The 27,114-nt window shown below is 44.5% G+C and overlaps 1 protein-coding gene across 3 annotated transcripts in view; it reads left to right on the top strand.

The window, feature by feature from the left end:
• Positions 1-27,114, top strand: part of DAPK1 (death associated protein kinase 1) — a 986,032-nt gene that overhangs the window by 931,441 nt on the left and 27,477 nt on the right. For all 3 annotated transcript variants that reach the window (XM_069625713.1, XM_069625714.1, XM_069625715.1), the window contains exon 24: positions 1,600-1,720. In XM_069625713.1, the coding sequence (XP_069481814.1) occupies positions 1,600-1,720 (121 nt within the window). The remainder of the gene's footprint in view (positions 1-1,599; positions 1,721-27,114) is intronic.

The raw sequence follows: 27,114 nt of genomic DNA, 5'->3' as shown, positions 1-27,114 counted from the left end.
GACTTACAATTTATTGTTCTTGGCCCTCCCCTCTCGATGAAACACACATCCACAAGTCTTTGCTACTAGCCACTTGGAATCGTACTGGCACTCAGGACACCGGTACTTCTGGCCTACATTGATCAATACCTCAGGATTTACATCTGCCTTGCTCTCTTTCCCCCTAACCGTTAAACCCTCTCATCCACCCTGTCCCCTAACCCCCACTCACCGTTTCTTGTAGGTCCACATGCAGAGGTGCCACTATATGAGACCACTTTACATACATTTTGTTTGGAACGCTGTCCTTTTTTGGGCATCCTCCATATTTTGCTTTGCAATGTCCTCTTTGGGCTTCACCCCCACAAACATTTCTGGGCTTTGCATCCATTCCCATTTTTGTTTTTTTGCCACAAATCCCTGTGGCTCAGACCCTTTGTTCCTCTGTCACAGGAAGCCTTGCTCCCCCAAATCCCCCCTTCTTGGTACAAGGACTAGTCTAACCGTGGTGGTGTGCCCCCCCCTTTCGCTTTTAACAGTGCTTCACTAGCTCACATCCCATATTATTGCAACCCCCTCCTTTTTCTGGCCCTCCATTTTATATCTGTTATCTGCATCGTAAATCTTGATTTTTCTCACTACTTTATGAAACCTTGTTTGAGGAGTGCATGTTTTAATGTTTTTCAACCTACACCCTGACTGGGGTCAAGGTCAAGCATTGTCTGCATACTATTTTCTCCTAGCTGAGAGTTACCCTGTGCAGTGGCCAAGTTAAGGCCCTTTTCGACAGCCTCAGTTTGCAGCAAATAAGGAGATCAGCCGGATGGTAAATCAAGCTTCATGTATTTGTCGTAAATACACTGCATACAGAGTTATCAGCAGGGCGAAAACGGCATGCAACATCCAAGTGTTCGGGCAGCCGTCACAAGGAGCTCTCTATATTGTGTTGGTTTATATAGCATATCATAGGCAAACACTAATGTTTTTGTACTATCAAAATGGGAGTGTTACTTGGCACGACATTAGACATTTGGCAAGAACTGTCGACATCTCCCTTGTTATGCAGCCCTGCTGGTACATCGTGTTGTATTATGAAAAAGCGGCATTCGCAGAAACCCCTTCTGATATCTCCCATATATGGGGCTAATGCTAAGCTTGTAGAGAAAGCGGAAGGGAAGGTCTGACATGTCCTCTGCCCTAGCAGGGGTTTGTATCTGTCCGGGTGTGTCGTGTAGAGCAGGCCAAGGGAGGCCAGGGGAGGTGACATAGAGGGTCTGAGGGCTGACTGTATGGAAGAGCATAATAGCATGGCATGGCATAACATAGCATTGCATAGCATAGCAATCCTGCACATCTTAGCATAGCAATCCTGCACATCACTTGGTTTTCTTCATTCATGCAACTGATGCACAAACGTAGACGCGTGAACGTGCATGTGGCACGGTCACTAAATGCCAAGCGTACATTGGTGTTCCATGTGAATGCCAGTTTGGATGTTTTTTTTGGTACCGTGTATTGTGCCCGAATTTCTTACCGCATTTCTTCTTGTAGACCAGGGATGTATCCAATTTGAATGTTAATGCTGTTTAAATTGAAAAATGTTATTCTTCCGACTTATAGGTTTGGGAACGATCTTCACATTTCTGAGAAGTTATTTGTTTTAGATGCTGGAGCATCTGGGTCTAAAGATATGAAACTGCTGAGAAATCACCTGCAAGAGTGGAGGAGTCAGTTAATTTTGGTAAGAGTTTGAACAGGGATAACGCCAATATCTATATGGACAATAGATTCCAGTCCTACTTGTTTTACTCCGTGCAGTATCCTAACATTATCATTGAAAAATGTTTTGCCCTCTGCTGTGAAACCTACTCTAGAGTTCTGGGTTGAGGGAGGAAAATGGTCTATCATAAGATATATGGGGTGTGCCAGCTTTTTGTTCTGCTGTTTTGGTGGGTTACCTTATTACTTTGTTTTGCTCAGCTTGGGTGTGTTTTTGGCTATGTGGCTGCACTATGCTATGCTCTGCCATGATATGAAATGCTGTGCTCCCCTAGGTTTAGTATTCTACACTGTCATTCTATCTTGTACCATGCCATGCTTTAGGCTAGAGGGACATGTAGAGCAATAGGTCTGTTAGGATCTATGTGTTGTGTTCCCAGATCTAAATGTGGGTTACCTTTTAACCTAAGCTTTTGATTTGTTCCTGCCTTCCTTCTTTGACTGGAGTGCCCCTCCCTCCACATACACCCTTGGATTAACTCCCACTTCCTCCCTCGCTGCATCTAAACACTAACCATGCTCTGCTCATGTTTCTCCCCCCGCCCCCAATTGTTTTTACAGGATTTAGCTTTTTTTAATTCTCATTTCTTTACCCTGTTAGTTTTTTTGACCCATGCCGATTCCTTTTATACTAGCTTGTTAAGTCCTGCCATGTCAGGTTATCTTATGTAGTTTTTCATTATAACATTACAAATTGTCTAATTTTCAAGATCTTTGAAACGGCTATAAGGTTGTAGTTGGCACTTCCCAAAACACCAATGGTGGCACTCCAGTTTATTACTGGGGCTTTAATGCCCAAAGTAGACCTGCAAGTGTAACCTGGTAAGCATTCTCTTTACCCTTGTTTTATCCCAAGGTTTGCATGCTGCCCTCTATTAACAGAGCACGGTAACTGCATCCCGGATTGACTTCTATACAAGGCTGGATTACGCAGATTTACTATCGGAAGCGCCCAGCTGCAGCCTAAGAGGAGTCCTGCTTCACATACCACTAAAGCCAGTATAGCCATCGCCATACCATTCTTGGCAGGCCTCAAGACCCTCTAGGAAGCCTGGTCTATGCCTTTGCTCCCTGAGGAGCCACAGTGCACTACCCACCTTTGTTTAAATGTGCCCAACGCTCATTTATAGAATAGGAGGTAGACTGGTCTGCCTGCCTGCTCTCCTCTGTCTTCTTGGGCATGATTTCTACATGCCTAGGCTCATAATGACCCCCATGGCACTGTGGAGGTTTTAAACACCTGGCCATGGCTGAGCGAAAGGCAGTGCTCAGTGTCCATAAACATTTTTCACAAAAGGGCAAGCCTTTGTGCTCTAGGACTATTGTGGTGGTGGTGGTGGTGGTGGTGGTGGTGGTGATTTGGCCCAATGTAAAACGTATGTACCAACATGGGGGGGTGAGGGGTGTGCGGGGGGGATATATAATTTTGCACATTTTTCAGGATGTTTCGTTCATGGCATTTCGGACACACCCCTCCGAATGTTTATCGGGTTTACAGGTGTACAAGCTGCACAGATATGATATGGTATTTGTGACGCGCCTATACACAAGTGTTGCAAGAGCACAATTCCTCTTGGAGAGAGTTGGTTTTTGGTGCACTTTACCTTCTGTTTCACACCCATTCTCTCCACTTTGGATAGCTGCTTGATGGCAGGCCTCAGTCCTGCTCTTTGGGTGCATTGGTGTTCAGATTGGTGGCATGCAACATGAGATTAATTCCCCGCCCCTCAGTCCTGCGAGGTGGCCTTACTGTGGCGTAAAGTGTTGTGCAAGCATTAAAGCGGGTCATACCCTTGTGGTAGCGAAGGGTGCCTGACTGCAGACAGGGCAGACCTCTTCCCCGGTTTGCTGCACAGTCAAATGAACACAACCTTCATAGGGAGCTGATGCTATCTTATAGATGGGTGTAGAACGATACTCTGGTGGTCTAGTCACAAGCAAGGCATCATCCTGCCTCACCATGATGTTCAATGGTCTCGCACGATATGACGCACAACAAACTCTTAGCCTTTCTGACAGCAAAGAGCCAGGCCTTTGCAATTTTACTCTAGCAGTTAGACCACTCGATGTCCTTTGCCTTCTGTTACTCTCACATTCTCCTTTGGACACAGTCCATCCTTGGCTATGCCACTCTTAGTTCAGGCGTGGCATCACAGAATTCATTCTGGAGTTTCACCTGCTGTCTGTGTAGAGTAAGCCACCAAACTTCAAGGATTACCTGCGCACACACTCTGTCCCCTCAGGCATCCAGCATTATGTTGTGTACTCACTTAAAATTCTCCAAATCTGCCCTGCAAACACCGCCCACTTACCACACACTTACAGCCGCCTCCTCGTTCCTTTTGCAGAACTGTTGTCCACCGAACAGGACGGACCCGCACACATGTTATCACAAAACATTCTTCTCGGCAAAATTGCTATGGTGGTGATTTGGCACAGTATGAAAAGCATAGCAACATATAACCTATAATATAACATTCTGTGGTGGTAAATACACCCGTGTAAGCACGGGCTTACATTGCAGGTTCTCCAGCCTAGTGTGATGTGGAGTTCTGGTGGAATGGGAAAGCAAGAGGAATTTTAGTTGAAGGGCTCTCCTTCCAGACTGCTTTGGCCCTGGTCTAGGGAATACCAGTCAATAGGGATTCACACAAGGGTTCACGAAGCAGCCGTGATTTGAAATGCCCAATAGTTCAGTTTGTTTGCTTTATTTGTGGTATGTCTTGTAACAATTGCACACACATGAAAAATAACCAGCATTACCCCGAACACAATCAAGATACATAAAATAGTCAGTAAACACCTCAGAAACAGGGCAAGTGCAAATCCACAATCAATGGCACCAACCGTAGATTGTGAAGTGTCAACAGTCAGAATCTTTCGAAAGCAATTCGGCTCGAACATGTGCGTGCGCTAAATCCAGTGCGAGCTGCCACATGTGGCTATGATGGGCCACATGTGGCTATGATGTAAGCAAATTCCTCATGAGCCGCGCCCTATGAATGAACATGCTGGCTCTGGCAACCACTCTATATCTGTAGACTTCCCCAGGGAGATCGCATCCCTGACTGTTAGGATACTGTTCTCTCTTAATAATGGTTTTAAATAAAGTGATCGTACCCTGGCATAGCCTGAACAGAAGAATATGAAATGTGCCAAGGATTCTTCGGCAGACTTGCAGGTCGGGCAGAGGTCATCAGCCCCCATATTCCATTTTTTTTAGTGACGGGAGGCAATAGGCAATGTCCCAGAACGGAATTTCATAAAAAGGGTTCTGGCAAAAGGGCAGCCAATCTGGTCAGTGTGTCTTTCTTCCCGGGATTGGCTTGTGGGACCTGTATTCACTTATAAACCCATATTTTGGGCTAGCGACCAACATTCTAGTCATGATGATTTCATTGTGGGCTCTTTTTGCATTCTGCTTTGTTTTTCACTGTGGTCTGTATTGCTCCACAAGTGCCCCAGGTCTTGGGAGGCTAGTGTTTAACATGTGTGCACCATGGTACTGATGCCCCGCCTCCCGTGCTAACCAGTCCACTGCTGCCTCCCTATGTTTAAGCAAGTGAGGGGAGGGCCACAGCCGAATCCAGTATTATATGGGTTTCAGACACACGTCGTCTGCTATGCTTCTCTGTCCGAGCTCGGTTACTAACATAAACCAAGATGTATTGGCTGGTAACTGCAGCCGTCTTAAGACTTTTGCTCAATAACCTCCACATCTCTGCACCATATAGTGCCACTGACCTGACCTGGCTGTTGTAAACATCCAGAGAAGGTAAAAAAGCACCACCCCCACAACTGGCATGGAAGCGGCCCACCTCATCACAACCGTGGTCAGGTTTCATGCCAGTTTTCCAATATGCATAGACCCAGGGCTTTAAGTGGGCCAGGGACTGCAGCCCCAGCAGTCTCCTGAAAAGGCTCCCGAGCCGGGGCCCTGCCGGGGCCCACCCTCCGCCTAGCCCCAGCCAGCCGACACCTCAGGAAGCCAATGTAGAGGCTGCACGGTTACACGAGCTGCCTGCAGATATCAGCACTTCGGTTTAGAAAAAAGAAAAGGCATCGCCTTTTCTTTTTTCTAAACCGAAGTACTGACCACTGCAAGCAGCAGGCGTAACCGTGCAGTGCGGGCTGCCTGATGTCTACCTACTAGAAACAGGAGGAGGCTGGACTTAGCTCTCCTTTTGTTTCGAGTAACTAACTAGTCATCACTCAGCATGATGCTGGGTGATGACTAGTTACTCGAAAACAAAAGGAGAGACTGGGCCCTCCAGTCCTCCTCCTGTTTCAAGTACTGACCTTTCAGTCAAGGAGCCTGTGGTTAAAGCGGGTTCCTTGAATGAAAGGACTGCCTGCTGCATGGGAGCTGGGACACACTGGTGTCACACCTTTTGGTGCGCCCAGCCCCTTCTTTTGTTTAAAAGGAGGGGCTGGGCGCATCAAAGGTAATGCCAGTGTGCCCCAGCGCCAACTTTTAGCAGCCGCCCCCCCCCGCCCGTAACCGAGGGGGGGCTTTCGTTAGGTGACGTGTCCTTAGCCCCCCTCCTAACTTGCCCCCCCCCCCTCGATTTCCAATCCCACTTAAAGCTCTGCATAGACCACTTGCAATCGCTGGAAGAATCAATACACACACAGACTAAATTGTCTACTCGTGAGATAGCGTTGCCATCAAGCTCTGTTTAGTGCACGGACTTTTTTCCTGCGACAAACATGAAACCATGCTTAGTTTTCCCACAATTGATCTCAAGGCCACTCTCTTTACAGCTTTCATGGAAGATGTGTAGTTTTTTCAGTGCCATACGTGTCCGAGCAATGAGGATTGCGTCATCGGCATAGAGGAGAACTGGGGTTCTTTCTTATCCCAAGGTAGGAGCACACAGCCGGGCGAAAATCCTGTCTATTAATATAGAAAAAAGGGCATGGCACACCCCGATCTGACGCCCTTGTTAATATGTATGGACTCAGTGATGTCGCCCTCTAAATTCCATCTGACAGCCATATTTTCCCTATGGAGACATTAGATGGCATTGAGACGTGCTGCCAGAATATTTGCCTCTTCTAGGCTTGCCCATAATTTTGGCCTTGCGACCCCGTCGAAGGCCGGCTTTAGGTCCATGAAAATAGCATAGATATTAATTCTCCGGAGAACCTATTTTTTAGGAGAATTAAAAAGGTGGAACCTTTGGCCCGTGGTTCTCCATCCTTGTTAGAATCCAGCTTGGTGGTGACTGATCATATTCTCACCTGTCACCCAGTTCAACAGACGTTGCAACACAGCACTCGCGAAGACTGTTCCTGGGGAGTCCAACTAGGAGACTGTCCGATAGTTTGCAGGGATATCCCTGCTACCCTTTTTTTTAGAATATGTAAATAATTTCCGCACTGGTCCAGGACATGGGAGTCTCTGCCAGTTGTGGAACAGCATTAAAGACATTGCATAATATGCAATCAGCAGCCCTGATTCGAGATGCCCTATACAATGTACTGGAGAATTATTCAGTGAGCATAATTGGTAACTCCATCTGATTGTGTCCACTATGCTAATGATTGTTGCAACGATGCCCTTGGGGTCGTTCACTGGGCATCTGATTTCCTGATGTCTGTTATGGGTCCATTTGAGTGGGTGTTGCTAGTTTTCTCACTGGTCCAGTGTCGTCCTGCCTTTTTTGGGATGCTGTCCAGTCAGCACCTTGCATAAGAGGTACGGCTGCCAGGGCAGGCTCCGAGTTGGATGCTGCTGCGATCTGCATCTAAACGTCCACTGTGCAAGGAAGTAATTCACAGGTGTCCTAGTGGCCCTTCTGTGCCTAGAGCGACTATCCGGGTGATGGGAGGGGTTGGAGGGGGGGTTGTGGGTACCCAGGTTGATGCTAAAGGATCCGGATGGTCCATGCAAATGCATTGGAACCCATCAGGAAATCCCTCAAAACACAGCTATTTCAACACCACCTGGCCAAGGACTAATTCCGGAGGACGCACATACCGATGCACAGACCTCCCAGTACTGCGCTACTGTTTAAAAGATGGTAGCCCAAATGCTGGCTAACCACACTCTGTACAGCACTCCACTGTTCTCAAGCTAGTTCTGTGCTTCAAACAATAACAAATATACATGAGCCTGCTGCAGCTTTTTCTCGGTTGAGTTTAGATGGCCAAATCAATAGTTTTTGGAGAAGAGCCGAAGATGTGCAAGGCTTTATTGACCATATGAATTTGTCTCCTATGCTCAGATTCTCCCAGTTGGTGACCATTCTTGAAACTAATATCTGGCATATATAATTATCTGCAGCTCCATTTCTCCAGTGTGCACTGAACCTGTTATGATTTAGCACTGATGTTATAGGAAGTTCCCGAGAAATAGAGACAGGTTCATTTTATTTTGGTCTTGCACCTTCTGTATTTGCAGCCATTGGGGTATAGGAATATAAGTGATGCCGTTCCATTGGATTGGTCAGCTCATCCTCCTCTGGCGTCCTCACAGTATTCCTCCTTCACAAAGTAGTGAGGAAGTTCTGAGGATATTAGGCTGACCATGGTCCCCCTGATCTCCAGACAAGAATGTCATTTGGGGGTCACCATGGGTCGCAGCTGCGACCCCGGTGTTCTCCCTTGCTACCCCTGCAATCTGCCTCGCTACCCCTTTAAAACAAACCTTTAACTGAAGCTCCTGGAGTAGCTGGGTCCTCCACAGCCCCTGTAGTGCGGGGGGGGCCCTGCCACACCAGGTCTGGGTGCCCTGGGGTAGTATTTACCGATCAGGGTGAATGCTGGGCCGGGACTTGCAGCGCAAGAAAGAAGCTCTCAGTAGGGGTTGGCGCTGACCATGACATGTGGCACATGCCACGTTCAGCTCCAACCCCTTCTCCGGGTTCCTTACGGCTCATATACAGGAACCAGGAAACTCTCACAGCTTCCTGGTTCCTGTTTGTGAGCAGCACAGAGGAGTCGAGGGTGGTCTGGAGTGACGGATGAAAGCTGGAAAAACAGGTAAGTAGGCTTTTTTTTTCAAAAATGTGATGTGTATTTTGCATTTGTGGAGTGTGTGCCAGATGCATGTATGTGCTATGGGTCAGTGAGGGTAGGTGAATGAGATGAAATTTCATGGTGTGTGTGTGTGTGTGTGTGTGTTTGAATGTGGTGGGTGGGTGTGTGCCTGTGTTTATAATGCAGTGATGTTAAGTGAAGGCGTATGATTGAGTGACTGGTGGGTGAATGAGTATGAATGTGATAGTGTGGATGGATATGTGTCTTTGTGGAGAATGCAGTGAGCGAAGGTGTATCGGTCAGTGAGTGGAGGGTGAATGAGTAGGAATGTGATAGTGTGTGTTTGAATGTTCTGGGTGGGTGCATTCCTGTGTGGCGAATGCAGTGCAAGTGGACTTGATAGGTTTATAGGTCGGGTCAGTGAGTAGGAATGCGAGTGTGTGTGTTCTGGGTGGGTGCCAGTGTAAGTGTATGTGAGAGAAGGTATATGGGTGAATGACTGGTTGGTGAATGGGTATGAATATTATTGTGTGTGAGAATGTTCTGGGTGGATGCAGGCCTGTGTGGTGAATGCAGTGTGAATGAATGTGAGAGGAGATGTATGGGTGAGTAAAAGTGTGTGTTTGTGTGCGTATATTGAGGCCCTGGGAGACTGGGGATCACTAGAGCATTTTTGACACATCCTTTGACTTTGCACGTTTTACTGGTATTTTCGGGCAAAGACAAGTTCAAGTGTGCCATTACCTGGATAAACTGGCATTTTGGTACAGCCAGTCTAGCCATTGCTTACTGTGGCATGACATGTATTACTTGTCATCTTTGATAAAGCAAGCATGATGAGTAGTATTACCTCACTTCACTGACATTTCGGTGTAACGGCCTGTATATTTCTTATGGTAGCATTACTTTTTATTAACTGAGCATCTATGACGAGGCAAGGATGTTGTGTTCTTATCGGTCTAGATTGACTTACATTGGAACCAGTTTGGACAGGTTTTCATATTGTGACATGTCACTTTTGATGGCCAACCCAACGGCAGCATTTTCTTACATAGGAGTACTGGCATATGTTGGCAGAGCCAGCTTTGTGCCTAGTGTCAGTAATGACAATAAACAACATCTCAAAGCAAATACAAGTATGTTCTTTTATGGGAATACTAGCATATGTTGGTGGAGCCAGCATGGAAATGTATGGGCACAGCCAGCATGAAAGTGTTTTTTTATACTGTCATATATTGAAGGGACCAGCATGACAATGCATTGGGAAATGCTCTTGTGCACTTTGGGTGATTTGCATCTATTGTACTTTTTTTCCCTACTCCCTAAAAAACCGATTGCAAACTGTCTGACCTTCTACAAAATGTTCACAAAGTGTGTTGTGTAATGTACCATTTTAACCCATTATTCAAAATATTTTCTCTTGGGAGGGAGAAAGAATCCTCCTGAGCACCCACCCACAACCCTATTTTCATTAGTTCAGGCACGCTCGCTATGCTTCGATACAATCGCATATTTGTGGCAAATATTTACACCCTCCAATGAAACAGCTCACCAGCCACCACTGCTGGTTCGTACATTTTGAAACCAGGCACCACCCTGTGCTCTATCATCTTGAAGCATCTTTTGTGTTCGATGGAATTACAATAATGATCTCAGACCAAATAATCAGACAACCTCAAAGAATATGGCAAAGAATCACTTGATTTATCAATTTAATAAAGTAGGGTGCTCTCACATACATCGGACTGATGCATGCACACTTGCATAGAAACTTAATTATATGAAGGTCTTATACCCCAATATGTGTCATCTATAGATGTCATTCTACTTGGCAAAATATAAAACCTATTGATGGAAAGGATTGATTTAAGGGAACATATCTACTTATAGAACATATCAATATTAGTGCATCATTGGCTATCCCTTGTCTGTAGGGCATGCCTTCAACTAACTCTACATACGTATAGTACTGATTATAGTGGACAAAACAGTAGATTGGTCTGTGCTACATTGCACATTAGGTTATCCCTCGATCCCACTAATTGGTTGTCGTACTATCCCAACCTTGGACTTTTGGCTGTTTAGCAGCATGTATATGAAACGGAACCTAGGTGTTGCAATCCCATCAGACTACTCCCCATTTCCCCCAATTAGTCCATCTCTCATCGGTAGGCTATCAGCCATAGTCTTCCATTTGTAGCATGATCTTGTTGCCTGCTCACTGTCCTGGAACATTCAAGGGAGTGTGAGCACACCACTATCTTAAATTAAGGCTGTAATGAATACCCTTTATTTTTTACTTCTGAGTCACATGTGAAGAGACCAGGAATTTGTCCGTTTTAGCCTTCTGTTTACTGCTATTTGATTTAATTACTTAGGGTGCTGTTGCTCCTCTTGGCTTCTAGAGACTTGCTCACTTTATCTCATATGAACTTTGTAAGCTTTTAATTGACCAGCAGTTTTGCTCTCACAGATGTTTTCTTCCTTAATCTATGGACAATGTCCCACATTCAGAGTTTATCCATGTACCCCATTTGCGCTTAGCAGTTAAAAATAGCATTGTTAATTCAGTGCCAACCATGACTCATCGTTGCCTCTGCACATGGAGCTGTTTTTCTGCGTCTTCTGATCCTATAGCCTCGGCCTGCCTCTGAGGTAGCTTGGTTAAGCCCAACATGAGCCAGTGTCCATTTTCCTACTATGGCTGTCCTTGCCACATTAAAAATTCCTCTATAGCAAGCTTCTATATGTTTTCTTTCTATCTTGCGTTACTGCGGATTTACAGTTATTGGTCAGTAAGTTACTTTTACTGTAGATCCATGATTACTTTAGCTTTAGGTACTTGCTACACTTAGTGCTTCAGTTACATTGTTACTTCTAAATATTTTAATATCGTTTCCGCATAGGTTCATATATCTTGTTTATAACATCACTTTGTCAGATTTCACTTTAACATCTGTCCATAGTATTCATTGATGCATTCGGACATGTTGGCAGGCGACATCCCTCGATATAACATTCTTCCATGCAACATTCTTTCACACCTTCAGTGCTAGGGTACATTCTGTATGGCTGAGTGCATAACGTCTCTCATACACTCGGTGCGGTATAGGAACAGTACAGGTGGTCCCATTTATTGCTTTTCTCCGACTGTTCCAATATGACAGCAGTGAGGTGGGGACGGGAACTGGCAAGATAGCTTCTACCTGCTCCTCTAAAGCCCCGTCTTTCTACACTAGGTGAAAGACATATTTACTTCTTTCACTTGGAGTAGTGCATGCACCTGCAGCGGCATAATCATCATGGACATTGTTCATATGTGGTGGTCCGGGATGTGGCATGCCCTTTGCTTTGGAGCTTGGGGGGCAGGGGGTAGGTAGAGCTTCAGCATGGCTCACAGAGTGGCCTCCACATTTTGTTCTAGACAACTGATTGGGCTCTGCTCACCTTGAGCGCATTCAAGTGTTTTATGAATGGTTGAGAGGGGCTGCAAACTCGACCAAGACCCTGCTATGGTGCAGCACAATTTAAGAAAATAGGCATTTGCCACAGAGTCTCAGAAGTGTGAGCCATGGAGTGACCCACCCTCCCCACTGAAACTCCTTACTGGAAAGGGCTTTGTGGAAGCTTCATTTATGGGCCGGTCTCGAGGGGGTCATTGAATAACGCACTTCACACACAGAGCTCTGAAAATCATAGATGCATGTAGCCCCACTCTTGAGGGAAGTGGAGCCCCTCCTCCATCCCTCCTCACCCCGTTAGAAAAGATTGAAGAAGAGTCATGTATCAAAACCTAGGGCATTAAGGAGTTAAGTTCAGCTCTGGGTTGTGGAGGACAGCACATGGTTGCTTATCACATAAGTTAAAGATAAATACGCCCTGAGACAGGTGGCCTCTGCTTACACCTGCACAATAGGTTTCTTCTATCGTAGTGGTAGCAGACTCGTACATTTATAACAAGGGAAGTTTGTTGATCATAAATACTGGTCAATGATTTAATTTTCAGGCCTTGCTCATGCAGCATTTTGCTCCTGGGTAAACAGACAGCGCATGCCTCCCCAGGTCAGCGCTTTTTTGGCATCAATGCCACAGATAACGAGCACTACTGTGTCCATTGATCTATAGCTACACTAGCTGTAGCCTGCATTGGAGATTTTGGTTACCCTGCTACAAGTACTGCATTATGTAGATTTTACAAATAGGCTCCATGTCGAATCTGGTCAATGAAATTCCCCAAACTAGCACAGAGACAGCTCAGCCTTCATGCTTTATTCATGGACATGTTTAAATTTTGCATGCCAAGCCCTTTACCAGACTCTCTAAGTAAAGGGGATATTGGCCTGCATTATCTTTACTGCCACATAGGGGTTGGCTTTGCTCCTCTTCATCTCTTTAACTAAATGCAAACCTCCGCCAGTTTCCCCCCTCTGTCTTCTATTCCCTCAATTGCCTCCCAATTCTGGGTGGTTCAGAGCTTCCTTTTCAACCTCACTTCCTACACTGCCTTGACTTCTTGCTAGATCTGTTGTGTGGCCAATCCACAAGTGTGACGGAGGATGCCCAGATTGTCAGTCTACTGTAGTACATCTTTTATTGATGTGCATGTGCCTTGGCATCCTAATTGATTACATTGATTGAATGGTGCTTTATATCGCATCTGGGTGCAGATGGAACATGTTTAAGCAAAAGCTGATTATGAAAGTTAGGTTTTCAAATCTTCAGGAAAAATGTCCAAAGAATTCATGAATTGAAGATGAAGTGGAAGGTTGTTCCACAGCCGAAGGTTCGGCACTGAGAATTGCCCGTCCCCTCTAGCAGTAGAGCGAGTGGCAGGGCTATCCAATAGTTATAAGTGTGAAGAACAAGGAGATTGTGCCGAATGGTTGAAGTTGAACTGTATGAGCTAGAGGCCAGCGTGCCAGGCTGCTAATGTTCCTTCTGCCTCTCTGTATCTTATTAGTATGTTGCTGGAGTGAGGATAGTATTTTGTTGTGTTTATCCAAGTCTACTCTGGGCTGTGTCTGTTTTAGCCCAGCTGAATGTCAGGAACAGTTTAATCTGGCTCGTTTAGCTTTTTTGTGACCTATAGTATGGAACGACGTGTAATTGCATGCCTGACGATAACCGGTGTAAGTTGTCATCGTCTAGTTGTGTGGTGGCTTTTCCTCTTTAATGCTCTTGTTTTTTAACATGTCTGAGTTGGGCTATGCTACCCAGATCCACTTTTTGCAGAGGTGGCGTTTCCCTAGCAACCATAATGCTAGTGATTGGCCAACTCCGAAAACCTGCCTGTATTGATTAGCATCCGCATTGACTTGCATGCCCCTGCCTCAATATGAATCTTGCATTTGGTGTTTGCCTGCAGCGTCCCGTTTCTTACTCCACTGGTAAGACTGGCTGGTTCAAGGGTCCACGACTTCCTCTGTGGAAACTGGCGTTGCCTGTATTTTCTGGTTTCCAATGCTTTCCACACATGTTAAAGATGCAAGGGAAGCGAGCAGTGTAAGGGGGCTTACTTGGCCTCTCAGTAGGGGATATAGTGGCTTGTATGCAGCAGAGCAGACACCCCATTTTAGGGGACCCACTAAAATGGGGTGTCTGCTCTGCTGCACCCGATTTTAGTGGGTCCCCTAAAATGGGGTGTCTACCTCAAACACACTATTGAATTGCATGCTCTGGAGGGGGGAGCTGCAGTCTCTTACCTGAGCAGCACATTTGTGGGGCTCTAAGTTGCTGGGGAATCCTCAGAAGCCAAAAGTGCCAATTCTGTCCTTGAAGTTGGAACAGCCCTGCATGGTGATCTCACTGTCGGTGTCGAGGCCAAGTGATATGGGGAACACTGTGGGAAAAGGGGAGGGAAAACATGGCCCCAGAGGGGATAGGCATCTTGGCTAATGGCAAGATCAGACGCACATGACCCAGTCTCGGCATAAACTTGTATCCCGATTGAGAGGAGGGGAAAGGCTATGAAAATTGAATAAGCTGGTATTGTCCAGGCTGGCATCAGTGACTTGCTGTTTAGTTGGGTGTATTTTATATTATTGAGTGCCTTAAACTGGAGCAATAATGAAAGCACTGCTTAACATAGTGTTGATAAAAAATATGATAAATCCTTGACAAACGTACCGAAGAATAATCCACAAATGGAGGGGCCCAACTATCACTCTATTTCCATCCAGTCCACATTGCTCTTCAATTTGTGCCAAGCTGTAAAGATCCCAGTGCAAGAAAAGTCAAACATTCTTACAGAAAAGAGCATTATTCATTATAACCTTCCATCCTCCTGTTTCAGTAGTTGGTCACTGCCATTTCATTTAAATCAATAGCCAGATAGGTTATGTATTGGAAGTCCCTCAATGAGTGTGTTCTTTCGGTAGCAGGGCTGACATGTACCACGCTTCATAGGTAAGAGGGTGTGAGCTAAATCTCCCTACATTTACAGCCAGAATGCCCTGAAAACGAGAACTCACTTTTACATGCAAATGTATTTAGGTGGACTTATCAATTCAAATGTATGCACATATTTGAGAATCAATTAACTACTCCTGTATTTTTTTTTACTACCATGGGCCAAGTAGAATGTGTGTGTGTATATATATGTATATATATATATATATATATATATATATATATATATATATATATATATATATATAATGAAAAAACGTTGTTAAAGGGACGTTATGGTTACAAGTAAAACCTAAAAACTGCAGAAATTCGGCAGTTATGGTAAGCTAAGGAACTATAACTCGCGCCACCACCGTGCACTGCTAAGACTAACACCCAGGACATGTACATACAATAGTCATATAACTTAGCCCCCTTTTGACAAAATCCATTCAGTCTTTACACAAAGATTGAAGGTTGGGTGTACAATCTTTCTGAAACCTTTTGTCCACATTCTTTAAACGGCAAAAAAATTATAAAACCTCTAAAACTATTGAGACCCCCCTTTAATTTAGGCCCCTCTTGAGAAAATCCCACCAAACTTTACAAAAACATTTTATATCTAGATTTAAAATCGTTTTGCACACTTTTGTGTAGATTTGGCAAATGGCATAGCATTTATAAGCCTTTAAAATATGTTGGCGCCACCCTCTAATTGTGCCTCCTTGACAGAATCAGACCAAACGTTGCAAAAACATATCTAGATTTTAAATTGTTCTGCAAACTTTTGTGCAGCTTCATCAAATAGCACATTTATAAGCCTTTACAATATTTTGCCCCCCTCTAAATATGTTCCCTCTTGACAAAAACCTCTCCACACTTTCCAAAACTATTCAGAATCAACTCTAAAATAAAATTCCAAGATGTCATGCAGTTTCATCGAGTGGTGCCAAAGTTATAAGCCATCCAAGGACTGCTTTTCACCAACCCTGTAATGCAGAAATAGGCATGGATGTTCCTGAACATCTGAAGTGTGCGCGAACATCACAGGACCGCCCCGTACATCTGGAGTGTTTGCGACCTTCAGGGGGGGGGGGGACAATTTATTTTTGGCTTCTTAGGGCTTTATCCCATCCTCATCACCCCTCACCTCCCCAGAGATTGTTTGATAAGTTTGACAAGTGCAATGTTGTGTTTTTTAATGTTTTTACCGTGATGTCTGCGGACACCAGCGGATGTCCACGAATCCAACATGGCGGCATTTCACGCTTTTTGCCATGCAATCAGTGGGCGCAACCGATGTCCGCGGACATCACTTCACCCTCTAGGCCAATCGCTTGTCCACGGACCGAACAGGGAAGTGGGTCTGTGGATCGAACCCAGGTATCACACATTTTTCTAACCTAATTTTTGGTCGTTTAAAAAAAAAAAATACTTGACGGATTTACACCAAATTTACAAAAGCATGCTTTTGAGAACCAAGCCACCACTGCTGCCGCAAATTTGGTGAAAATCCGTCCATCGGTAGACGCCCACCCACCCCCCAACACGCCATGACAAAAGAATTCAGAGCAGGCCGTATACTGTTTTCTGCAAAGTTTGGTAAGAATTCGTCCAGGGGGAGCAAAGTTATAAGCCGCCCAAAAGGTGCTCTTCCTAGGAGTTGAGCAACTTAACCATAATTACTTGGCCACTACAGCAGGCTGTGTAAAAAATAATGTATATATATATATATATATATATATATATATCAAGAGTTAATTATAATCAAAAGAAAAGTGTACTAAAAGTGGAAATAACATTAAGGTACAAGCACTCGGTCTACCACGAGAAAGTCAACCATAACTCTTAAGTATAAACACTCACTCTATACCCCTACAAATCAAACCTTAAAACTCACTTGACATATAAGGAAGGTTACATCAATGCACTTCAAGTTTTATGTTTGAATTTGTAGTGGAAAACTGATCTTTGTACTGTAACATGGTTATTTTCACTCTTTGTACACTACTTTTTGTTAGATTAACCTTAACTCTTCATTTGAAATTCTGAAGTGAAAAAACGTTTTTGTGTTTTTTGGAGGGGTTTCGGGGGAGTATGGTCTATAGGGTGAAAAGTGTATGCAGTAAAAGCAAATGTAGTTTGAGCCCTGAACTTATATTTACTACATGTATTCAATAGTTTTTAATATGTATAGTAGCGTACATGTACACAAATGTGCATCTTGTAGAGAAGCTGTATAGTGTGTGTGTGTGTGTGTGTTTGTGTGTGTGTAACCTACATATATTCTGACCTCTTTTTGAATGTAAAAACAACTTTCGGTTGGTGACCCTAAGTTACGTAGGGTTATCCAGACGTGGACCCCTTGATCACTGTGCTCAGAGGCACAGCTCCACCCCGACTAGCCCGAAACATGTGTCTAGGGTTGTTGTTGGTACTCTTGTTCAAAGGAGGATTGCCTAGCATTTTGGTGCTGGACTGCTCAAGTGGGCGGGACAAAGACTAATGTGCAAACGGAAATTCCTCCTTTGTGAAAGGTACAGTGAGCTGAAACATGTGGCTGCAGACTCTTGAGTCGGTGCATTCCCACAGAACAGGTTATCATGCTATGTGCTTTCTTGCAGAGGGGGAACCTGACCTCTTTTTGCAAATTCTTAATGGGCATTTTGCTAAGCAGCTGTACATAGAGTCTGATCATATCATGATAGCATAACACGTGGTGCGAGTGTGTGGTTTAAGGCTTATGAGTGCATGATGTAAAGTCATAAAATCACATGTCCTATATTCCTCATATACGTATGAAAACTTGAATTGAAGTCTGGTTTGACTTTGATAAGAGGTTTCAATGTGTACAAGATGCACATATTAGGTTTACAGTTTGTACATGTACCAAATTTACATCTCCTGAAAACTGACATCAACGTCAGTTCTGATTTTGTGTCAGTTATGGGAGTTTACAGATGCCTGTCTATATAAATATACGAAATGGTATTCTCAGTTAAGTGTAAAGTTTAAATATAAACTATACCTTCATTCTGCTCATTTTGTAAGCCTCTTATGCGTATGATATTTTCAATGTGTAGATGAGGAGTATAACTTTTACAGTTCCTACTTGTCAGTTTTCAGGAGATGTAAGTAGCATACATAGGTCAGCCTTTATTTTCTTTTGAGTTTTTACAAGATGTAAGTTGCGTAATATACAAACTTTGAAACTCATAAGCCTCATTGTACAATGTGTATCAAACATTCACATTTATTAAATTTCCTGTAAAATGACATCAAAGTAAGCCCTGACCCTGATTTGAGTTTTCGGTGCATGTACATTGCATAATGTATGGACTGTGAAACAAGTACACCTCTTTTTGCAGTTTGCATCGAAAATGCACACTTATTCTGCACATGCATCAAATATAGATTCATCTTAAATGATTATCTGAAAAGTTGCCAAGGTTAATTTTCCAATTGTTTCTTCAGTGCACCAATTCCTGATGTGCATGTCAAAAATCAAAGTGGCTAATTTCAAGATATTTGGCCTGATTGATCGCGTTGATTTGCCATAGGAGAAAAAAACAAAGTAACATTTTATTCAAATATGAAGCCATCCATTACAAATACTGAAAGTGTCCAGGCAGATGTGCCTACGTCGATATTAATTGTGGAATATCTTTTCATGTTTTCGAATGCAAGTGATCGGGAGTTGTCATTTTCTGACACTCCATAGACCATCTTAACCTAAACTAAGATGGTATTGCCTTTTGCAGAACACCCTCCTACCCAAGCCCTTCCAACGCCTTAAGACTTGCCCCAGAGCCTTCCAAGAGGCCTGTGAGGACCCCTGTTCCATGTCAGACTGTGCCCTTTTTGTATTGGATATAGAGAAACGCACTCACTCTGATGTTTATGATCTCATCCTTTTCACTGCAGCATTCACAAGTCCAAGGTCTAACTCATGAATGATTGGTGGTCCTCCCTACTTCAAGGCACAAGCCCAACACATGGATGTCTGTTCCACTGCCGATCGCGCTAAGGAATCAGCCTGACAAATGGCTTGCACTGTTTGTCTGACCAGCTTTTTAAAGGCTATACTTTAAATTTGACAAACATGATTTATTTTTTAAAAGCAGTTGTCCAACACGTGACAGACTGTTATCCTATCCCCAGCTTAAACAAAGGTGGGCATTTTTAGTCGCGGTTTCCTAAAGTCCTACTTGGAGGTAAGACTTTAGTAAGCTATCCCAGTGGTTTGTAGATCCTCAACTCTTGGTATCAGTCTGCACTAACTCGGGACCTTAGTAGAGTGGCAGAGCAGTCAGGCTCATCTTAAGAGGAAGATGTCAGTTGTAGGGAAGTACACTGAACCCAGTATGTAAAGCACATCAAAGAAACACACATAAATGTATATTGAAATATAGATTTATTATATTTACACAAGATTTACTGTTAAATACTTAGCACTGTAAACCATCACACACAGATCTACTTTTCAATACTTTCAAAGGGTCCCTTAGTTGGTAGTTGCTGAACACATACAATTGTTACTGGAGTTTGGTAATACTGTGCACCCAAAAAATATGATAATTGTATTTAGTCTGCATACACATATAAGATGGTGATTTTTGGGGCAGAAACCTGTTGGTTAGTGTTATCCTATTAAAGCTTCAGGTTCCAGAGGCAGTTTCGCAGCACAGCAAGTCTTTCAGAGTAAGAAATGCAACCCTTGCTAAAAGGCAGTGCATAGCAGCTTAAAGTCTTGCAAAGCAGAAGAAATCAAATGTTCCTGTGGATACTTTCTAGTCTAGAGGAAGGAAAATACAAGAATATTTAACTAACATTGCAGACCCTGTTAAAGGACTCACTAAAGGGACGCCAGCAGGTGCTTGAGTCAGAGGTAAAATGGGGTTGCCCTGGACACCACTAGGTGCACTCCATTGCTCTAGAGCGACTTTCTAGAATCGGGTAAGCAATACATTTTCCCCACAGTACATTTGGTTAGAAGAAAACGTTCATGCTGGATGTCCGCTATGTTGCAGCTCTGCACTGACCTGCAGATTTCTTGGTCTGATGACTGAAGGCAGGACAATGGACGGGTTCTCTCGGCAGTGGTCTCGCGGGAGGACCTGGGGCATGCAATTCGCCCAGTTGATCTTTGCTTCCTGCAGTCCCGCACTCTGAGGGGGTCTGGGTGAGTTGGATTGAATCTCTGGAGTGTCTTTGAGGGCTCAGCAAAGATTTGGATGGATTTGGCCTTTCCACGATTATGCACTTGAAATGGGCAGCAGGTCTCCTGGCATTGGGGTTCCGCAGCTCTGGATACTCACAGGACCTCGGGAGCTGGCCCAAACCAAGATTTGTCTTGTGACTGGTTGTTCCCACCAGCCAAAGGGAAGGAGTCGTCCTCTTCGTAGCTGCTCTGTTGCACAGAAAATGGGGTCAGGACAGCAGTGGTTGCTTCACAGTGTTGCAAAGGGTCTGCAGGTGTCTCCAGGAGCCTCACCTTTTATACAGTTGCAGCACACACCCCTCTGCAATCTCTCTCAGCAATTTTCAGAAAGGGGCATTGGTTCTATTCAGGAACTCTGGCTGACAAAGGACAGGGGGGGTGAAAAACTCCCCTCGTCCCCCACTTTCTGCCTGTCCAGACACTCAGGAGCCTAGGCCGGGACACCCAAGGGTTCCCACCTAAAGCAAAATGCACACACTGACCTCCTGCTCCCTGAATGGTAGAAGAAGGGTTAACCAAGAACAACCACACTAGTAATGGTGAAAAAAGAAGGGAGGATCCAAGTAGGTACTTGGGTGTCCCTATTGTGCACTACCCAGGCTATGGACATAGCCTGCGGTACAAAAATTACACAATAGTTGGTAAAACACGTCCACTTCCACCAGCCATAACTAGGAGATTGTCTGTGACTAAAAGGTCTCAGGAGCAGAGAGAAGGGGGCTACCAAGTATGCAATGATACTAGGTATAACCGACTTGGCCCTACTCTGGATTAAATCACTCCGAGCTAACAGAACGGAAACTGGATAAAACCCATTAAATCAATCCCTGTCCCCACGGTTCTTCAATATCTACCTGAACTCGCAAATAAAGATCATAAAAAACACTTCCTAGCGATCCCATCTACTAAGCTACCCGATGCAATCATGAACCGCCCAATAGTAGGGCCAACGCTCGCGCAATGGCACAGATTACGGTCCATACTGGGCTCATTAACCCATGCAGCACCAATATGCATCAGAATGGGACCATCTTGTCCTATAGATTGAACTTTAAACTACACCATAACCAAGACATGACCTGTCCACACATCTGGCTAATGGACATATACAGCGAAAATTCCCTGATTGGCTTCACAGATGCGCAGCAGGTTCTCGGTCTAGGGGAGGCAGACTGCGGATTACTGATAGGAGAGTCCGATATTGGAGCCAAACACACCACAGACCCGACAGGCGTCTGACATTGGGTGAACTTGCAATGGAACAATAGATAACGTCATTCCCAAATAATGTTGGTCGTAATCGAACTCTGGCATCCCAATGGCCCGACGATCTGGGGATCGAGAGAAACCCCAGAAACATGTACAATTTCTTTGAGGCCATACCGGCAGTATCAATGAGCATTCGAAATGGATATCCAATTCAAAATTGTCCAACGGATGTACTACACACCTAGTAAACTATTTAGGGTGGGTCTCATACACTCTGACATGCTTGCGACAATGTGGGGTCTGGGCTCCATGGGACCCATTCTCTGGTCCTGTCCAAAAATCGGTACATTTTGGCACAAAATACACTGTACACTGACAATTTGCCCAAATGGATGCGGCTGAGGTTGAACTATGGATCGGCCCACTGCTCATCGGCGCACAGAGGGAGGACTGGAACACAGATCCGATACAGCGTAAACTCATACACAATACTTTTCGCTGCCCGAAAGTCCCTGATCCTCAACTGGAAATCCAACAGACCACCCACTAAATGCACATGGCAGGTGCTACTGGCCAAATTCCGCTCTATGGAACACAACGCCTCTCGGGGTCGACACAGGCCTCGCACTTCTGGGGACTAGCCGACCCATTGATTTAACCTCGGCATAAATTAAAATCACACCACAGACAATAGCTGGGCATACCCTAATAATGCACCACCCAGAGTTGGCATGGGGACTGGGGGACTGAACAAATAGACCACCCATGGAGCGGACACACATACCTGGGGCCTCAACCTACCTTTGTTTTCTATGCACACCATGAATGCTACTTACAGTATGGGAGGGACCTGATACTGCAGGGATGGAACCTTTAATCTCATCACTGACCAATGATGAGGGGGGTGCCAAACAAATCAAACACAGAATGCTGAGTGATGTGGCCAGGGGGGTGAGATGACCCATGACCCGACGGGGGTTAGCCCCTATAGACCCTAACGCCATACACAAAATACTACTGATCATAAGAACTGCGGATGATTACAAAAGTCTTGCCATGGGGCCGATAGAATGAGCTGGCGATGAAAGGAGGATTGTGAGGTCCGGGGGGTTTGAGTATTAGAGCGATTGTAGCGGTCAAGCTTACAGCCTCAAAACAATATGACTACCTTCATTCTAAAAGTGTGGAGGCCTTACCCACAACAAAAGTAAACTGCTTACTGTACTGCATGCTCACTGCATTTAATTTATTGTAATGATTTAAATTTTTGTAAAAAAAACTTCAATAAAAAGATTTAACGTACAGCAGACGCACAAATCTATAAAATCGAAGGACAAGAAGAGAACACAACACTGGGAGAATGTCTCAAAGAACTCTACAACTGGATGAACACAAACAGCCTCAAACTCAACCCAGGCAAGACAGAAATCATGGTTATATCCAAAGACAAGGAAAATAATATCTATATCCCATGGCCCACAGAACTAGGAACAGCTCCCACACCATGGAAATAATCAAAACCTTGGAAGCCTAATGGACAACGCGCTAACATTAGAACCTTAAGTAAACGCAATAATCAAGAAATGCTTCTTCCTTCTACACTCGATAAAATTAATTCTACCTTTCCTGTCCTTCAATCATAAAACACTGATAATCATCGCCCTCATTACAAGAATTGACTACGCAAACAGCCTCTACCTTGGAATGCCAGAACACCTGCTGAAGAAACTGCAACGTATCCAGAACGCAGTGGCCAGACTCCTCCTTAAACTATCACGAAGGGACCATATCACCCCAGTGATGAAAAATGCTACACTGGCTGCCAATCAAACAACAAATCACTTTCAAAACGATGTACATAATGCATAGAGCAATCCACGGACAAGGAGCAGAATTCCTACAAAAGAAGATAACCACCTGCCAACTGACAACAACACTCAGATCAAGCATTGGCATCCGCCTGGAACCAACACCATACACAAGAAAAAAACTAGAGTATCCTCATTCTCCCACCTGGCAGCAAAAACTTGCAACACATTTCCGAAAGAAATACGTGATACAAAGAACCACCTAAAATTCAGGAAACTTCTCAAAACCTGGCTCTTCACCTCAGAACCGGGTGGATTCAACTAACAGACACCAGTGGAAATAGAACGCACCAGAAACAAGCGCACATGACAATCCAATAAGTAGTGAGCGAAGGAAAAAACCCAGATTTTCCCCCTCTACTGAGCCTCTCCCAAGCCAAATTTCCCCAACTAGGCAAAGCCAAAGATGGGGATCTTAGCTGAAGTCTGAGGAGCATTAATCATGAACTAGCACCCAACAGAACAAGGGACCCTTAGGATTTGAGTGGAGGAGACCACACACCAGGAGCTCAGGGAGGCAATGGCAGGCAAACTCCACTGACAACCAAAGCGCAACCCACACCTTTGTGATATCAACCCTGGGGAGGGGAGGTCCCGACAAACTTCCCGGTCACAGATCACCAGACGGTCACAGAAACATGCCAAAACCATGGGCAGAACCAGACGAATGAACCACCAAAGGAACGCTTCTGCAGACTGCAAGGGCAGAGACGACAGAGTTCCGAAACAAAACGAGGTAAACCCACTAACTCAACCGCAAAAAAAACTCAACTCTCCGCGTACACCTCTCACGCCCTAAAACAAACGCAAACACACTCTCGCACAGCAAACAGCACACACTTCACTACTCTGCAACAACAAAACAAACCACACATAGTCTCACACAACTGCACACGGGAGCCTACCGATCCGTAAACCACACCCATGCTCAGCGAACGGTGTTAACCGAACTGAAGCTGCTTACAGGACATCATCAATCTCGCTCTAACTTTATCTCGCTACACCCTACTAACCCTCCCTACCCTCTTACCTTACAGATCTGCCAGAGCACCAGGAGACCACTCCGGTGGTGATGGTGTGCAGTATAATTGTCCAGTAACACTAACTCCACATAAGGTGGTGTGTGCCAATCTCTCCGTCTTTAAATATTTAGGAGAGATACTAAGTATCTTCGTACCCTTAAGAACTGTAGTTACTCTAGGATAAAGAAAAGAATCTCAAAGCAGGGCCATAAGGGTACCCAGCAACACTTCCCATAAGGAGCTGTGTGCTGCAATAATAAAATACAGATGTCTTAAAGAGTTAAGGAGCAAAATGGACTCCATAGTACAGGTAAAGGTAAAATACAAAGAGTAGAGTTCCAAAAGACAGAGCCCACAAGAATGAATGAGTGTAAAAAGGTCCACTCATTCAGGATTAAAGAAAAAGGTCCAGAAGTTCAGCAAAAAGTGCTGGGGGTCTCTCTGGGAGAGGGGATGAAGCAGAACAATGATAAATCTCCCTAACAGGAATGATGGTCATTGGGCTCAGTGGTGATGGACAACACAACTGGCTATGCCTAAAAACATCTGTCCATGGCTATGCCTAAAAACCTACCACCTTCAATTGATGTGTACATGCCATGATTGACACTACACCCATTGGCTCATGTTTTTCTGAGAAACTGTTGTGATCTGCTCAAACATTTAATCGGAAAATAAATGTTTACTGGTAGAATTTGCTTCAAATATATGCAGTGGGAGACTGCCATAGCATCCCACCTAAACCCCATTACTCCTAAACCCACCCCCACATATATATGGGGCAAAACATGTTAAAGAAAACTTAGATGAGTTCTACTTTAATGAAATGTCCTGCGGCAAAAACTTCTATCCCCCGAGAAACGTCGAACAGTGTTTCTTTCTCTCCCTGCTTAATATAATCTGCAGGTCTCTTTTTTCAGACTTCAATGTGTAGGGGTACCTTCTGAAGTGTATGGCTTTGTGTAAAGAAACAGACCTGCACAAGGAACGCCAGTGGTGAATGCTTAAGCAGTACTGTATATTTCCAAGACTTTTATTCTTTTTTGCACCTCATGAAGTGATCTGAAGAATACAAAAGCTTGCAGATAAATGTTAGCCTAACTAAGTTGTCAACCTGTTTTTTTAATTAACACTTTTTATGTACTGAATAAGGGCTTGGGACGAGTCTCTCAAAGGCTGTACTCTCAAACCACAGCAAAAACAGACTAGTACGCTTGTGGAGTTATTTGTTCAGGTGCTGCAGGGTATGGCAAGACCCTGAAGCACAGGTGATGTATTTAGCCTGGCAGGACAGTCCTCATTTCTTGTCTTTAAAGAGGTTACGATATTAACATATAGATGCATTTTACACCCCATCCTCTCGCTCCGAATGAACTCTCCTCCATCCAGTAGCTTAGCTTGAGAAATGGTACACCTCTGAGCCCGTGTTACTCTCCTCAGGACCATGAAGTAAGCAGACATTACGAATTGTCCCAGACCCCGGCAAGCAGCTCCAAAAATAAACCTTCCTTATCCGAGCCTGCTAATACCCTGCTGGCCACCCACGCTGGGATCCCCTTTGTGCTGGAGCACTGGATTGCAGGGAAACTAAACTTAAGCATATGGCTTCTGAACGCCTGCAACCGGAACCCAGTTTAACTAATGCACAGGGCTTCATTGAGAGGGGCACTGTGGCGTGGCACCAAAGTCAGCTTGGGATTCTCCTTGGGGTGCCCCTAAATGGGGATGGGGTTTCTCTGTATATGATCACAGCGATGCAGTTTGATTGTCATTGAAGGAAACTACATTGGGGTCAACAAGGCCTTTCCCTCTGGGAGGTCAATAAAAGGATGGTCCCCTACTATGTTAATGAAGATTACCCCTGCTAGCTGCGCAGGGAGTAATCTATTAAAGACTAGGAGGCGAGCATTATGCTTCATCTTCATTTATTTCTACTCTTCAGCAGTTCAACAAAATACATATAAAGACTTTGAAAAGTATTCATCAAACTTTTATCTTTTTCAAACTACAAAATCCATGAGTCTCTGTAGTCCATGCCCACCTCAGCCAGTCACAACCCACTTCCTGTGCTTGGACTCCTCCTCTGCTTTTACTTGCTCTGAAAATTTCACGAGTACCATAACTGATCCTCGCCAACGATGCAAAGTCTTTCTTTAACTTGCAAACTCAACTGCCGGTGAACTTCCGGCCTCCTGAATCACTCTGCTACTGCTCTGTCTTCAGTTATTCTTCTAATCTTCCCCTAAGAGGCAAATACAATAGGAGATTTTAGGGTGGAGTCTATGTAGTGTACTTGCAAACATAATACAATGCAATTATTGACAGTACAATACTCGGGTGGGAATTTAATGCTCGCCTCCTAGTCTTTAATAGAATTAATACTCCCTGCGCAGCTGGCAGGGGTAATCTTCATTCTATGACAAGACTGGAGGTGAGCATTATGCTTGTTCAAAGCTTCCCCAACACCGTTCCTGCAAGACTCTGCTGGTTTAAAATAAAACTCTTTAAACGTGCGATCACTCGATCAATCTGCTGCTAGCATGATTTCACTTAAAGGCACTCCTGCTCTCACGGCTCTCGAGGCCATTGCTCCTCTCACTGAATGAGCCCCAGTCATGCTCACATTCAAACCTGCTGCTTGCATAATCTCCTTAACCCGTCTCGC

Source organism: Ambystoma mexicanum, chromosome 6p (assembly GCF_040938575.1).
Source record: "Ambystoma mexicanum isolate Mex_15411 chromosome 6p, UKY_AmexF1_1, whole genome shotgun sequence".
Taxonomy (NCBI): Eukaryota; Metazoa; Chordata; class Amphibia; order Caudata; family Ambystomatidae; genus Ambystoma; species Ambystoma mexicanum.
This window is presented reverse-complemented; position numbering and strand designations above follow the sequence as displayed.